At 38.3% G+C, this 17,015-nt stretch overlaps 1 protein-coding gene across 7 annotated transcripts; it reads left to right on the top strand.

The window, feature by feature from the left end:
* The first annotated feature begins 335 nt into the window (after positions 1-335).
* On the top strand, positions 336-16,241 carry LOC103713381 (RNA polymerase Rpb7 N-terminal domain-containing protein). Of its 7 annotated transcripts, XM_088717539.2 has the most exons (12): positions 357-451; positions 840-1,223; positions 1,357-1,518; positions 2,658-2,712; positions 6,739-6,877; positions 7,452-7,567; positions 7,646-7,741; positions 8,868-8,955; positions 12,229-12,292; positions 12,461-12,527; positions 12,624-12,713; positions 15,921-16,241. In XM_088717539.2, the coding sequence occupies exons 6-12, from the start codon at positions 7,457-7,459 to the stop codon at positions 15,969-15,971; spliced, it is 567 nt and encodes a 188-aa protein (XP_088573665.1). In that variant the 5' UTR covers positions 357-451; positions 840-1,223; positions 1,357-1,518; positions 2,658-2,712; positions 6,739-6,877; positions 7,452-7,456; the 3' UTR covers positions 15,972-16,241. The 7 variants fall into 7 exon arrangements, with proteins under 7 accessions (XP_026662875.1, XP_008798504.1, XP_088573665.1 ...); XM_088717538.2 differs by having other exon boundaries at positions 840-2,525; XM_039121879.3 differs by lacking the exon at positions 6,739-6,877 and having other exon boundaries at positions 15,921-16,201.
* Positions 16,242-17,015: the final 774 nt, after the last annotated feature.

The raw sequence follows: 17,015 nt of genomic DNA, 5'->3' as shown, positions 1-17,015 counted from the left end.
GGCTGAAAATCCTATAGGAATCGAGCTTATCGGTCTCTTTATTTTGTATTTTCTAAGTGCCCCTCTAAACTCAGCCAAAATCCTAACTTTTCGGCTGGACCGAAAAAAAAAAAAAATCATGGAGGTTTTTTTTTTTTTTTTATACAGAATTTGGGCTGGATGATATTTGATTGATGCTGATATAAGATTTTGCTTAAATGGATGGCTCAATTTATGAATTTTATAAAATTTTTAGCTTTAGCAACATCGAGCCTCAACAGGAAGCCTGGAAGAGGATACACATTTTATGACACGAAATTTGACCCGACTCGAGCCCCAAAGCCTGAATGGGGGTCAATCCGGGTTCAATGTTTTTTTCCCCTCGCTATGTATTCCCCTCTATCCTCGGAGACTGGGCTCCCAGCGCGAAGCCCTCACCGCCGATCTCATCGCTCCCCTGTTTTTGATCCAGGTTCGTCTCCTTCTCCTCTCTTCTCCCTCCACACACTGCTTCGCTATCCTTCTTCCCAACATCATCGCCGCCCCCGCCCCCTTCCCGGCCGCCCGCGCAGCCTCTATGTGAAGGTCCTTCCTCTTCTCAAGAATCAGTTCTTGGACGTCGCTAAAGAAGCCGCGGCTTCGTCTCTCGCTTTCTCTCGTCATGGAGAGAAGTATTTGTGGGGATTTCTTTTCTACACTTATACCGCTGCTCTTTTTTTTTTTTCTTTTTCTTCTTAGCCTTCTCCTTCTCCTCCTCTTCTTCGTCTGTACATGTATAAAATTGGGGCGATGATGATGGGTGGCTCGTTAAGGGTTTTTCTTCTTCTCCTCTTCATTGCCGTGCATGTATTCTTTTCTAGCAATGTGCGAGAGGCAGCTCTGGAAGGTCTGCTGTTCCGCAGACAACCTGTTGCAGCCATTGGTAGCTGGGCCGCTCATCGGAGAAGAAGGAGAAGAAGAAGGAATGATCTTTCCGTCTCATCGAATCAAGAATCCCCTTTGAGCCTTCGAACCTTCGAACCCAAGGTTCCAGCTGGTTTTCTTTCTCATGGTTGGCTGGTGGTCTTCTTCTTCTTGGCGGGTAACGGCCGTGAAATTGTGCTTCTTTCTCTCATTTTTCTTTTCTCTCTTCTCGCTGGATTTTGTTCTTCTTCTTGATATCTGGTCTCGTATGAGGAGTCTGTGGTGATTCTTGAACATGGATTTTGCTACATTGCCGAGTGGGACAATGGCTTTTCTAAATGGTGAGGCAATGTTGGACGGTCTTTTGTTGTTCTTGCGAAGTCAACAGTTTGCATCCATTTCAATCCGAGCCTCCTCTTCCTCTTCTCTGTTTTTCTAGTTTATGGGTGTGTTTATGCATTCTCTTTTCTCCAGCTGAGCACAGTATTTTCTTTCTGGTTTGGACACGAATGGATGGTTTAGAAAATAGTTGGCTGTACCTGGCAAGCACTAAAATTTTACCTTCTGATGAGACCCGGAGCTCCCAGAGAGAAACCCTCGCCACTGAATTCACCGCTCCCCCTGATTTTAATCCAGGTTCATATCCTTCTCCCCTTGTTTTCATGGATCTCGATCCGTTCCCATGTGGTCAGAGTTTGACATGACCACAAGCCTATAAACAGGTCGGGTTCTAAACCGACCCGATCCGATTTCGACAGCATTTTTTTTTTTTTGGTAATTATTTCGAGCCAGGGTGTAAGAGGAGAATTCTCCCCTCGTCTGATCTCCAGTCCCCCATCTCCGCCTCCCAGCTCTTCCGGCGACGACCGTCCGTGGCCGACGACAAGCGCCTCCGCTGTCGCCTCTCCTATCAGCTCTTCCGGCTTCCGTTCCTTGGTATACTGCAGGCTCGCTGCTCCTCCACCCATCTCCGTTGCCGGCGAACACCTCGGCCGGCTTCGTCGACCTCTGCTTTCGGTGCCCTGTTCCTATTTGAGACAGAGAGGTGGGACGAAGCCGCTGTTCTTCCGATCTCTTTCGACGAGCCCTAGCGCCCCTCGCCACCGCGTCTCTCATTCTTTCCCGTGCTCTTTTACCCTCGCACGCCTCGGTCCCGCCGCCTCTCTCGCGTCTCCTCTGTCTTGCCCCCTCGCCGCGTTCCACATCACTCTCCCACCTCCAGCAGATCTCCACCACCCCCGCCTCTCGCGTTCTTTCTGTCAGCCTCTCACCTCCTTCATCTGTCCGCCGTTCTCTCCATCCGCTCGCCGCCTCCTTCTACCATCTCAGCCTCCCGCCTCTCTTCCTTTCTCAATTCTCCTCTTCCTCACCCCACAGTCTTTCTTTATCCCCTTATTCCCTCTCTCTCTCTCTCTCTCTCTCTCTCTCTCTCTCTCTCTCTCTTCTCCATCATTCCCGCCCCCTTCGAGTGTGCGCGCTCGAGTGTGTTCGAGGGTGAAGGGCTACCGTGCCCTCTTCTACCCCTCTGACTCACCCTCTCTCATTTTCCCTCTCCATTAGTCTATTTCCTCTCCAATTTACCCCTGGAGAGGCCTCCATTATGCCGCTTCCTATCTCTTGGCCTGCGAAGGAAACAGATCAAGGCTAGTGGCCCGTTTCCCTGGTTAAAATGATAGTTTAAAATCCGTGGTTTTGGAATTTTGTAATTTTTTAGGAATTATTTTAAAATATTAGCACGTCACTAATTTGGTACATGTGTGGTTTTTTCTTATTAGGTCTCAAAGGATCCCTGTGAGGTGATTAGACTACCTAGTTGTTGATATCTGCGAGGTATGTAATATTTTATATTATATAGTATTTCTCTAAGATTAATTGTACAAATTATTGCCTTAATTTAAAAATAAATTGCATATGAAATTTTGTAATTATATAAAATTTGATTTATCATTGCATTTCTCTTAATTAACCGCATGATTCGATACATTATAATAAGATCAAGCATGTAAAATTATATTTGTTGCATGTTTATTTGTAAAATTCGAAGAGGTATTGTAAAAGAAAAGAAGACTTGATTTATATATGTATATATATGTATATCACTTAACTCTCAGTCTGACTACAAGATGAGTCTGGACTTGATTATATTGTGACCCTCCCATAGTGGCAATCGTGGTGATACTCTACCACAGGCCTATAAATGTGGCGCCCCACTATAGGGGTAATCGTAGTGATATTTAGTCATAGGGATATAAATGTGACACTCCACCAGAGGGTAATCATAATGATACTTAGTCATAGGGATTGAAATGTGGCAATTTCACCACTGAGGTAATTGTAGTGATACTTGAGCTGTAGAGGCAAAGAAGGCGGAACTGTTCCGAACTATCTGGTTCAAGATGTATCGAGCTGTACCGGCGGCGGATCGGGATGATTTTGCCAATAAAATCGAGAAACCGGTGAAGGAGGAGGAGAGGGAGAAGAAAAGAGAGCAAAAGAGGGAGAGGGAGGAAGAGAGAGGGAGAATGGCGGACAGCCGATGGAAGTCGGTGGAGGGTTGCAAAGGGTTGGGAAGCCACTCGGAGGGTGAAGGAGGGGCCGCTGCCGACTTCACGTAAACTTTTTGAAATTAAAAAGGGCCCCTTTGAGGACCCATGTTTCGAGTGAAATAAGAGAACCAGAGGCGATGCCCCTTCTCCGCCCCTTTGCGTGGCTCCCTGGTCCTCCGCAGCTCTCTATCGACCTCCGTTGGCCATCCGCCACCCTCCCTCTCTCTTCATCCCTCTACCTCCCCCCTCTCTCTTTTCCTCTCTTCTATTCTTGCTCTTCCCCGCCCTCTTTGCCGTGTCGGGATGTGCTCCGTCAGCCTCCGCCGGTCTTCTTGTTCTCCTTTCCTCCCTCCTCTTCTCTCTCTTTTTCTCTCTCCTATTCTCCTTCTCTCCTATCCTCTCTGCTGTGCGGTATGAGTCTAGCACGAAACGACACATGGGGCATACCAAGCCGTGCCGTGAAGCAACCGATCCGCACTTCAGTACCGGCACAACGATTCTTGCGTAAGGGTATAAATGCGGCCGTAGTTAGGGTTGTAGAGCTTAATGGATTGGAACTTGTTACCCATGTACAAGTACATGAATGTAAGTATAGTTGATTATGAGATTTGGATATTCTATCTGATTACACATACCAATTCATTATGTGAAGTGTGAACATTATTGAAAAGATAAAATGCATTGTTTCAACATGTGGATATTATTGAAAGTAAATGGTAGAAACTTTGCTGATACAAATATATCATGTTTTGTGTAATTTAATTGAGCTAAATTATTTGATATGGCTTGATCCAATTCTATAAAGTGGATTTGTTACTGAGTTGTGAAGCTCATAATCTTCACCTATTTTTTTCAGATCCATAGATCAAAAACTAGGCCAGTACCGGCTTTTGGGGGGAGTATATAGACGCAAAGCCGGACTTTATAGTTAGGAGATGTAGTTTTAATCAGTTTGTGTATATTAAAGTGTTGTTTGCAGATTATTTATAAGTAAACTTAAACACTAGAAGTTTTGAGTTATAAAATTTGGAAGAACCTTGTTTATGACTTGGGGTGGTGTGTATGAATATATGTGGTAGTTTGTACGATAGTTTTGTTGTTCTGATTATCACTACTTCGTGTGTATGAATTACATTGTTACCAGATATTGTTGAATTTATTGATTGGTAGAATGCCTTTCATGCTTGTAGGATCAACCCTGTGAGTATGCGGCATTTGTCATGCCCTCGAATTATGATTCTGGGATTAGGGGTGTGACACCTGCCAACTCTCTCCTCCTCCTCCTCCTCCTCGTCTTCTTCTTCTCTCAATGTTTTGTGATTTTGTGATTAGTATGTTTGTATGACAAGGTTTAATTTGGATGGTGATTTAATTAATATACTCTCAAAAGATTTGAAGATTGTTTTGAGAAGAACGCTGTGATTCTTACAGTGCCTTGTGATATAGGTCAAATTTGTAAAACGGAATCTATAATATGGATTGTATTGATTGTCGTGGCTAGGTTCAACATAGTCATGCAGCATGTGCGAGCAACTTGTATTATTTCCAGAAAGATGCAGGGTATGATGTATAATATTATTATGAGGCATAAACAAGGTATCAGACCAGTATACTTTAAATTTTCTGGATGAACTTGTCAAAGCTTTTTTAGGCTTATCCTATTCTTAGCGTAGTCCTGTAGTTTAGCATATTTAGTTCTACTTACAATATGGTTTCAGTCAAGCAAATGAGCTTATAGTTTGTTGTAGATTTAGGCCGAAAACCTTCTTGACTGTACTATCATCGATTGCGCCAGCAAGTGGAAAATACTGTAACCAACAATCACACAATAGACTTGAAGAAGTCCATCTGGTTTGTGAAGGCTTATCACGTGTGGTCTCCTTAGAATGTGATGAAGTGGCCTTGTGCATCGACATGGATGAACCTTCTTTTACCCTATGGAGATGGACTATTAGTCCAGTTTAGTTGCAATATTTATTGGCATGCGCAATGCATGTAAAAAAGAAATTAGTCCTCGAATCCTGCTCTCTGTTTCTCATCTCCAATCTCTCATCTCTCTATGCACAAAGGTATATGTATTTCCATTAACATTGGTTCTCTTCAATTTTAAATAAGTCTTCCAACAAGTACTTTTAGGAATATATGAACTCGTAGAACTATATGAAATATTGCATTCACGATCAAGTTCTCGTTAGTCCAAGGAGTGCTTGTTTTGGGGTCTCCATTGTACTTGATGTTGTGGAACGGACTGATGGATTGCATTTGTGGATCTGTGCATATCTGCGCTAGTTGGTTAAATATCTGGAGTGAAGTATGTAGTTGTTGGTTTCTTCTTGGATTTTAGTGATGGTGAACTTGATGACATGAGATGCTGGACTTTAGAGTAGTTAATTGTTAGTAGTGTGTAAGAGAGAGTTAGTGCTGTATATTTCTAGGTACAGGGAGTTCAGTGATGTGAAGAATCACAATGAAACATCCTTAGGAGTAAGTTGCCATTTTATTTCTCTCATTGATAAAAGAGGTGATAAATTGTGAATTTATCACCTTTACTTTGTCAGCATATTTCTAGAAATCGCGGCATTCTTCAGTGTTTGTCAACATTGTTATTCTTATTGCTGGCAGTATTAAAAAAAAACCATCTATTTTTTTGGAATTATCTCTTTCCATGATAATGTAGACTCTTTAAGGATTAAATATCACGGATTTTGGAGATTGGTTGCAAGAGCCTAAACTATGTAATCAACAAGGTAGTTTAAATGCCGACTTTTTAAAAAAAGTTATTGCTGAAGTTGATTTCCTTGATGCAGATTTGTGCTTCTACATTTAGTTGTTTAATGTGCATTGAAACTTTGTCGCATATATTTAGGATGAGGTTATATTCAACTGCTTGTATACAGCTATTACTAAACACAATGTAGGTTCTTATATTTCAGCTTGCAAATCATTAATGTGTGTTTGTACTGAATTTATTTTTGATTATGTTCGCTCATTGGGGCGCGCATACATCTAATCTTGGATTTCCCATTCAAGGATCACTGCTTAAGAGTTATGTGTCTTGTTCAAAAGTTCAGGGCCATAACTATGGTAGATGATTCTTGACTTATCCAAAAGTTGACAGTTTAGGATACATAGTCCCCAATGCATTATATTGGTGTCTCAATTACATTAGCCATTTCAGGAAAATTCCTTGTCAGCTATTCCTGTTGTTCTTTGTGTACATACTTGAATGAGGGGACATATTATTGATAGCAAATGAAGCTAGCTGTTGGTAGTTTTAACTAGTCCTATTTGTGTTCTCTGAGAATCACAGGGAGATGCTGTCATAATATTTTTGAAATGGAATGAAGAAGTTGATCCACTAACGATCTGGATATGCTTTTGTAAATGGGATAGGAAGACCATACCTTTTAGAGAGTTGGAGATAGAGGAAGCATGCCATCATGGTAGATGTAATTAACACATTCTTTTGGTATTAATGATAGAGTATCTTTGTTGCTCATTTTTTCAAGGAATTTTGCATAAAGTAACTTTTAGTTAATAAATTTCAATGTAATGATAGTAATTTGTCTATCATTTATTAATTAAAATTTAATGTTTGCATACTCTACATAAGGTTGGCCTTCGAATTGCTAACTCTGTATAGAATCAATTTCAATATCCCAAATCATCACTATATAATTCAGTGTTTGTATTGTGACTCCTATAGAGTTACCACCCACATCTTGGACTTCTAGCCCTTTAGTTCCAGAAATGGATAACTAGGCCATTCCAAATTGGTCTTGCATCATTAATTCTGTATTGTAGCCTCTGACCAGCGATGTTCAATTATGACAATGGAACCTAATGGACACAATAGCAAATGAATTAAATACAGGAGGATATATTTGATATTTGTAACTTCAAAGAGCAAATATCAAAAGTAATATTTTTGAGAATATACATGAAAATGCCCCAATTTATTTTGCACTTTTTTTAAATCTTGCTTACAGAGCTAACAGGTTGTTTATGACATCTCATTTGTAGGTACCATGTTTTATCTTAGCCTAATTGAGCATAATTTGCCAGTGCCTCCTCACTTACTTAACCGTCCTCTCCGTGATGCAATCAAGGAAGAACTTGAGAGGCTGTTCTTGGACAAGGTGCGGCTAGTAATAGAGTGGTGTTAATTTTATTTCCATCTCTTCCATTTATTTATGTTTATATTTGATTTCTACTAGGTTATCTCAAATTTGGGGCTTTGCATCTCTGTCTATGACATCCAATCCATAGAAGGTGGTTTCATCTTTCCAGGAGATGGCTCTTCGACATATAAGGTGCTCATCTTTTTCTTCGTTTTTGACTTATGGAGTTTCAATTGCATAAAGTTGCAAAGTTTGCTTAAAGGTATTATTGATAGGCAGCTGCTTCGGCACTTAGCTCAGTTCTACTTCTTAGATGATAGTCACCAATGCAAAGTGGCTGCCTAGAGTTTTAAGTTCTTGCTTAGTACTATCAAAACCTAGGTGGCCGCTTAGCTCACCAAGCAAAAATGGTATACAACTTATGTCAATTAAAATGTGCATACTTAAATGGTCTATTGTACTATGAAGTATGCTGTATGTTAAATATTCACTAACTAATGAGTTATAAATTTTAGATTATAATAGCTAATAAATTATTTATAGACATATCAATGAGCATGACACCTTATAGAAACCCCCGTGGTACGTGTGTTTGTAAAATAGCTGTTTTCTTTGTTCCTGAGAAGAAGTTAAGAGAGTCTACCTACATGTCACATGTCATAGATTGCGGATGATCTTCCTGCCAGCCACCAACCTTATGTTTACCCATCAATAGTCCCATCAATAGTCCATTCTGTTCTTCTTTGTTATGATTCTTTCTTTATTCTTCCTTATTGTTCCTCTTTTTTCCTCTGTTCTTATCCATTCCTTTCCTGTTATTATTTTCCTATTTTCTGTTGTTCTTTCTTTCATTTTTCGCTTTTTAGCTTTTTTTGGACCAAGTGTTATTTTCTTCTTCTTGCTCTTCTTCCTTACTTTCTTATAAATATTTTTCCTTTCCACTTTCTTTTATTCTCTTCTTTGTCTTCTTCCATGTATTTTCTTCATTCTGTATCCCAAATGAGGCAAAAATGAACATATTATTTTCCTTCTTTCTTTCCTTTTCTATTTTATTCCAGTTTTGTTAACCTTTGCTATCTAACCTTTTGTTTCTTTTCATCCTTTTTTTTTTTGCTACCTTAAAATTTATGTTTAAATCATAAGTTGGTTACTGCTGCTGATTTGGACTTAGAAAAAATAATACGCAATTACAAATGATAACAATTGCTTCATGATAATAGCTGTTTCATCTGATTGAAATAAGGTACATATATATTGGTTTATGTGCTTTCTTTTTGTCACTAGTTATGCAACTAATCAACTATTTTTCTTTTGATAGGTTGTGTTCAGATTAGTTATGTTTCGGCCCTTTGTTGGGGAGATTCTCAGTGGAAGGATTGAAAAATCTAATGCTGATGGCTTGCGCTGTATGTAGGAAATTACTTGTTAAGCATTACATATATTTTCGTGGTAATGTTCATATGGAAGATAGGGTGTCCTACAGGCTTTCAAAGTGTTGATATTGGAAGCATGCAAACAAATAATAAATAGTACATTATTTTTATTTCATATGCTTCTCGTTGTAGTCTATTTAAAAGTAATGGATTTTTTTGCCAAAAGCGTATTTCTGTTATGATGTAGAGGGTGGATGGTGGTTAAATTATCGCATCAATTAATGATGTATGTCCTTTATTCTGCTTCTTGGAAGTGGAGTTTTGGGCAAAGATTGCAAGGAAGCTATAGCAAAATCAAATTTTTATGGGCTTCAAGAAGCCTTAGATGGTAGATAAAGCATAGAGAAAAGTTTTGGAAAGTGGTGGATTGGGAAGATGACATGGTGCGGTACCTTGTGGCCGAAATTATTTAGTGGATGGTCTTTGACATGATATCCTGTATCGACTGATACAAGGAGAGAAGTACAATCTCTGATGATGTGGCAAGCATAGGAAGTGAGGAGAGTGGAAGATTGTCGATAGGGGAGCGGCAAGGTGAGGGGAACTTGGGGTGATCTCCTTGTGGTCAGGCAAGATAGTGAGCACAACCTGCAATAGTGACAAGAACATGAGATGGAGACTATGAGATATTGAGAGGCGAGACTGGGAATTAGGTATTTGGGTTTTCAACTCGAGGTAATTGACTTAAATATTGATAATATTTTGCACTCCTTGTTCACTAGCCTAATTGTATGAGCACTCTGATCAGGCTCAGCTCATCTACCAAACAAGTCTAGTACACTAGTATAATGTTTGGGCTTAGCTTGTTTTGTAGTACTTGCAGGATTACAGACAAGTTGTTAGCAAGCTGAGCTTGTGTTGTTCTTGAATAGCTCAATTTGACTGGGGCCTAATTGGAGGTACAAGCCTAGTGTTTCTGGGACTTACATATGATGTCAATTGCAGTAGAAGCACTACACACATTGTGGTGACACAATGACATCTATTTTGGATATTGTACTTAATTCATATATATTGAGAAGTTGCATATGATTATACGCTTATGGAAGGATTGAAGAGCCAAGTATGTGCCTGTATAGGTTAGTATGTGCCATACTGACTGGGAATCAACATTTGGAAACCCTTAGTTTCTGGGTATGCCACATTATATTGCTGCCGGACCACTTGGTACACTTCTCTCTTTTGCTCTATTGCATTTGAACCGACATATATTTGCTCATTCCCTGTTTTGGTGCGATATGCATGCAGTACCATTTTGGCTAGTGAATTAGGGGTACATAATGTGATACTAAATTCTTGTTCTTATGTAGTTAGTTGGTGTTTAATAAGTTGGTATTCAGTACTGGTACTTGATATTAACTCTTGTTTGTAGTACATTTTAGTTTCATCTTAAGACTATCAGAAGATTCAGAACTATACAAGGAAGGATCTGAGATGTACAATAGAATGATGCATGATAAACTTTGTAGGTTTGTTTTATTACTCAAGATAGGGGATTCCAGCTAACCAGCAGGTGTCCACTAGGTAGCAGCTAGTCATAGTCCATGGACCATCTGCTTATCTCTTGTCGATTCTCATCGGAGAACCCAGCTTAGTTTTACTTTTTTTTCTGCTTTTTTTTTTTTATATTCCTGACTGGAAATCCGGGACTAGGATCGAGTCTACTGTGTCTATTGAAATTTATAAAACTGAAAACTTCACCTGGGTTGAGTCTACTTTGTCAAATTAGTTTCTGGCAAAAGCACATAAAGGGATGCTAGTTGAATTTGCATATTACGAGATTAGGATAGTCTTTCTATCATCACCTGGCAAGATTTGAAGCTAAATATATGCAGTCATATGGAGCAGGAAGGAAGCTATGTTTTGATAGGGCCTTGTAATAATTGCAGCAGCCACCATCTCAATTCAGGGTTCAATTTAGCATGCAAATACATATCAGTTCAGGGGAAAAATGATATTTTAAATTAAGAAAATGTCATAGATTCTAATGGTCAAGATTGAAATGTAAAAGGGAACAATTAAATGAAAAAAGAAAAAGATTTTTGCATTTGCTTGTCTTTGGTTACTTTTCTTCCAAATCATATTTTATGCTGAAAGAAATTTGTTTTTTTCTGTTTATAGGGCATCAACTTCTGATATCCTTTTTAGTGTAAAGAGTTTTTTGCCCAAATTGTAATTTATTTAGTATGTTGTTTGATCAATATCATTGCTCAATTGAAATAGTTAGTGCTTTTAAGGAAAAACCAGTCTTGCAGTTGTATGTTATCACAATTAACAACTGCTAATCAGTGGTGATTTCAGGGTTTTCTGGATTTCAGCAGAATGATTATACCCCATCTATGGGTATGAAACACAATACCTATGGTAAACAAGTGCTCTTACGTGAACTGGGCAATGCCCTAGTGGTCACACCCCATTCCCTTGGGGTTGGTTCTGATTTAGGTCTTTGGTGGTGCTATTTGGACCTTGATTATTTACCTTGGATGTGTCTTCCCTCCCTTTGTCTGAAGAAGGAAATAAAAGGAAAAGGGAAAGCAAGTCTTCTTACCTATATTTGATTGGGAGTATGGAATCTTTTCATTTTTCCTTTATAGGCAAATGAGTAATCCTCCACTTCTCCATATCATCCTGGGACCGTGAGTGGCAGTACTTATGTGTACTCCCTTGAATCTTAAGTATGAACATGTCTGAAATAGAATATTGTTGTTGATGACTAAGACTTTAGTCATCCATTCTTCTACTTTTTGTATCTGGATGGCTCTGTCCCAACTGATTGCCACCCACTTATAGTTACATGTTTGTGCTTTCTATGCCCATATCCTACCACTCATTATAGAAAGAGTGTTTTGATTTTTTTTGTTTATTTATTTCCATCAGTGTTGCATGTTTGCATTTTTCTTTATGGGTAAATGAGTAATCCTCCACTTCTCCATATCAGATTTGGAGCACAACTGGAAGTATTAATGTGTACTACTTTAAATCTAAAGTTTAACCATGTCTGAAATAGATTGTCATTAGTTCTTTGTGTATCTGGGAGGGTGTGTCTGACTCATTGCAACCATTTATGGTCACTTGTTTGTGATTTCCGTGCCACCATCCTATCACTCATTATAGAGATACTTTTTTTTAGTTTTGATTATTTTCATTAATTTTACATGTTTATCTCAAAACTGGCCTGTTTAACCATCTCAGCAACTTTTACTTTATAGGCTCATGTTCATAATTGGTGGTTAACCTGTGTTGCAGTGTCCCTTGGGTTTTTTAATGACATATATGTTCCTGTTCATCTGCTGCAACAGCCATGCAAATTGTAAGGTCTTTATGTTTGCAATTGAATTTTCCTTCTACACATGTTTAGCCAACATCACTTGAGATTATTCATGAATCCTTCTATGCCATTTGTTCTTATTGGAGAAGGAGACTACATAATCTATCTGTGTACTATATAATCTCTTTTCTCCTTACATTTTGATGATAGGGGACCAGGTGATATATGGATATGGCAACATGAATGCGGAGAATTGACTCTAGATCTAAAAGAAGAGGTGTTTAATTTTTTTCCTGTTCAACTTGATATTTTGACAAACAGGTGTTAAATTTATGCTCGCCCTTCTACTCATCTTCTGAAAATTATCTTGCAGGTACACTTTAGAGTGGCTGATATTAGATATCCATCCATCCCGATTGAGCAGAAGGAAGATGCAGAACCATTTGCTCCCATGGAAATTATTGTGAGTCATGATTCTTTTAACATGCCTTATTTGAATAATTCTTGTGTCAGCACCTTATACTATATTATTAGCTTCTACCCGTTCTTGCTTTTAGATCTTGATTATGGCCTTGTTGTTGGTCATTTAGGACATAATGTATTGATTGATGGAAGATACTTCCATTGTAAACATTTGTGAATCAATTTGTATGCATGGCCATGATGAATTAACATTGGATGGAAAGATGGTGCGTGCGGGATGTTCAGTCACAGCTTAATGTGTCAATGGTATTCTTGGAGAATTGCAATTTCCTAGAAATAAATATATTTTCAATTTAAGTTTTCAAGATGTGAGAACTTTCAGTAACTTATGGACTTAGGTTCTATGACTGACTCTAAGAAAATAAAATGAAAACAAGAACATACATACATGCATACGTGTATACACACACACACACACACACACACACACACACACACACACACACACACACACACACATATATATATATATATATATATATATGTATGACATTGACTTGACTACACTCGAGCAAATCTCCACTAAAATCTGTTCAGTTCTAGATTGGACAATGGGGGTCCCATATCGATAATCCGAGCCGTTGATATATGTATGATAGAGCTAATATATGGGCACTCACAACAGTCCAAAAAAGGTTTGTCCTAACCAGATGATGGAGGGCCCATCGCCGATGATCCGAACCTTTAGATGTGATGTATTATCTCTAAATTTTTATTGTGAATATATATAACACGAACAATCCTTGACTAGGCCATGGCCCAGAACATAACTAAGGCTACTCTAAGCGTATGGTAATGGATTTCAATGATTTGTTCAACTCATAGTGTTCATCAGGTTGGAGGGACAAACCCATACCAAAAACTGGCGGAAACCCTTTAATTTCAATTTCAAGTGAATTTGGGTAGTTAGCAGATTTAGGTTAGAAATTGCCACCAATACATGCACAGCTATCAATTACATAAAATATATTCGTGGACATACATCATATATAAGAATGTAAGAACACAAAAATACCCACATCTGTGGATACACCCATATTCATATTCAGATGCTCACATGCATACATAGATGTACATATATTTGCTAATATGTAAGTAATTTTATATATTTAGCTATATATAAGTAATTTTCTGTAATTTCTTTCATAAATGAGGCATTAATGCTAATAAGTATATGAGACATGTTAGTCTAGAGTCCCATGGAAAAAACTAGATTATGTTAAAAACAAAACTTATGTAAGCCTGTGTTGAAAAAGTAACCTATGAAATGTTTTGCTCAGGATCACAACTCCAACCATTGTTTTAAAAATGGTCTATGCAGCCACATATATGGCCCCATATGCATATATTGCCTCCTAACTACACTGCATGGGTGTAGGCTACCTTTATATGTTAATGGGTTCTATACCTTGCCTAAATGGCCCATATATGCCCGTCCCTGGATGTGTGGCTCACCACTTTTCTCTAAGGTTTTTCTTTTTTTTATAAATCTTTATTGAGCTTTCTCTAAAACTTATATTATTTTGATATATTATTATGAATATATTTATCTTTTATTTTTTCTAAATATGAAATGCTTAGGCGTCAATTGAGCGTATGCATTACCTTGACTTTTCTTATATACCATAGTTGCTTTTTTAAACCTTGGCTCCAACCTCCAATAAGATGGAGAATTGTGGAAGTTTAGCAATCTCTGCCACGTGCTTTAGAACAGAAATGGTAAACTTCAGCACATCTATCATGTTTAGCAATTAGTTTAGTGTAAATTTCACGGACTGCAATATATTTTGGAATTCTTTTTAATTGTTTACAATCATTGATTATGCTTTAAGTTATTTTGGAATGTTAATTTATCGAAGTATTAAATATATCCAATAATATCATGACAGCCCTTTTAAAATGAAAATTCACAATGTTTATATTGCCTACAAACAGACACAATCACATCCTTGGAACTTTCTTGCCTATACATCAAGTACATATAAAGTGGACAATTTTAATTATAAGATATCATGCTCTGATTTCTTTTCTTTTTTTCTTTTTCACCTTGAGATAGGGGAGGCCAGAGCCACCCCATTACTACCCTTCTAGTTGCCTGGGCAGTCTGAGTTCTATTGTTCATGGACTTTGATTTTTGCTTTAGGAAAATGCCTGGACAGGGTGGGATTGAAGATCTCTGGGGATAACCCCCACTTCAAGGCTCGATCCCCAGACCTTTCGCTTGGAAGTGAAAGTGTACCACTGATCTAATGCTCCTGCATATCATGCTTTGATTCAGAAGTTTTTTAAGATGTCTATAACAAGATCGATAGTTTAGACTCTCAAAATACATGACCCATAATGTGTTTTAGCTGATGAACTATTTTCTGATGCATTTTAAATCATTGATTTCACGTTAGAAGTAGGTGGGGGCAAACTAGTTTCAAAAGTATTCTAGCATTAGTCTCCGATCTCTCTCCCCCCCCTCTCTTCCTCAAATTCATGCACATATATCTATATATGTCCCTGTGTGTCATTATATTTACATTGTATGAAGGTATCACGTCTCAGATCCTTACAGGTGAAGTGCCAACCACTTTTTAATGCATGAACACTGATACCTGGATAACAATGCAGATAGAACTTCATCTGACATACCATCAAAAAAATAAAAGCACCTACAGACACTTGGATAAAATGAGACACTGGTAGGTGAAGTGGAGACGTTCCATTGCCTTACAATTGACACCATTGCTAACAGTATAGATAGCATTTCATTCGACGTATCAATATATATATATTGAGAACAGGTAAAATATCAATATGGACCTATAGAAACTTGGTTGAGATATGAGATACTGGTAGGCATTTTCAGTGCTGTTGCCTGTTGAAGACAAATGCCCTTGGTTGGTATTGATTAGCGGCATTGAAATGCTTGTTATATAGACAGATATCATAAATTTTGACTAAGTGATACTTTGCTTACATAAATGACATTCCATCTGAAGTAACTGGAGTTTGATAAGATTTTGCAATAAAATGACTTGTTGATTTGGTACAAGATGAGTTATCTCGCATGACCCCAACATGTTACAATATGGAACTGTGTTTGCAAAATAATTTTTTTGAAGGTTGAAGGTTTGGGCCTTCCTTCTTAGTGGCCGAAGTAAATGTGATCACTGTTTTCACAAATTTGTTTTTTTGTCAGGGAGATATATATGGAGATGGTTTGGGCCTTCTTTCCTGGTGGGCGGAGTAACCAATTACGATGGTGTCAAAGAACATTGCATATACCAGTATCAGCCTCACTAACAATGCTTTCTTTCATAGCCAAATGAGTTTTGCCTGTGTTCAGTCCTTGATAGTTTTCATTGAATCACCTATGCTTAGAATCCACTGTAGGGAAACTAAATTACAATGCATCATTTGACACCCTCAAGGATTAAAACGCATCATTTTACTGTGATCTTGCCTTCTCAAAAGTTATTATTCCTTGTGTTGATCATTAATCTAGCTGTTTATGTATTAATTATTGTTACTATTACTATTACCATTACCATTATTATTGCTATTACAAGGGTATGTAGGTTTTAGGTGACACCTTAAACGCTTGATGATGGCCACACTGGTGTCCCATGTGCTTGCATGAGCCGCATACAAAAAATACAGCTTCACTCCTGCATGCGCAATCGGAGGCTGATTCATGATTGAATGCGGCCGAGGGTGGTGGGGGCGAGGAAAACCAGAAGGGGAGATGTGTGTATAAGTAGTGAGAGGGTTGTATCTTTCGCTTTAAAGAAGGATTCACCTTCTTTTGCAAGAATCTACTGTTGAATTATCAGCTGCTTACTTTGAGAGCTGTGCCTATGGATGAATGATGGAATTCTGAGAAATTTGAGATCTGTGCATATAGTGATCCAACGGTGAATGCATGCGAAGGAAGATGAATCATTCTTTCTTGCGAAAGATACAATCTGGTTCCTGCATAGAGATTGAATATTTTGCGAAGACAAAAGTTGTAAATTATTGAATATCTTACGTGTATAGTGAGAAAGCCCTGGAGGCCGGTTCCATGTGCTTAGCCAAAAAAGAAAAAAAATCACTCCTCCTTGCGAAAGCCAGGGGTGAAGTGCAAGACTCACTCTTTTGAGAGAGAATATGTTACTTTCTTAAAGAAACTGGGAATCCTAATTGAGCTCTCTATTCTCATTGGGAAACTTAGAAACTTTTAAGCTCAAACTTCCAAATTCCATCTCAACCAATTCTCACTACTGTCTTTAATCAAAGCCCTTCGTTCCATCTT

The sequence above is a fragment of the Phoenix dactylifera genome, chromosome 3, assembly GCF_051530095.1.
Source record: "Phoenix dactylifera cultivar Ajwa chromosome 3, Ajwa_hap1_PhDact_Kaust_v1.1, whole genome shotgun sequence".
NCBI classification, from domain to species: Eukaryota; Viridiplantae; Streptophyta; class Magnoliopsida; order Arecales; family Arecaceae; genus Phoenix; species Phoenix dactylifera.
This window is presented reverse-complemented; position numbering and strand designations above follow the sequence as displayed.

What these genes read in the sequence shown, in the direction of transcription:
- LOC103713381 (XM_026807074.4), top strand. Translation starts at nt 7,457, where the DNA reads ATGTTTTATCTTAGCCTAATTGAGCATAATTTGCCAGTGCCTCCTCAC. An exon ending in AGAGGCTGTTCTTGGACAAG is followed by an intron (nt 7,568 to 7,645) that starts GTGCGGCTAGTA and finishes GATTTCTACTAG; the next exon opens with GTTATCTCAAATTTGGGGCT. An exon ending in TAATGCTGATGGCTTGCGCT is followed by an intron (nt 8,956 to 12,228) that starts GTATGTAGGAAA and finishes CCTGTGTTGCAG; the next exon opens with TGTCCCTTGGGTTTTTTAAT.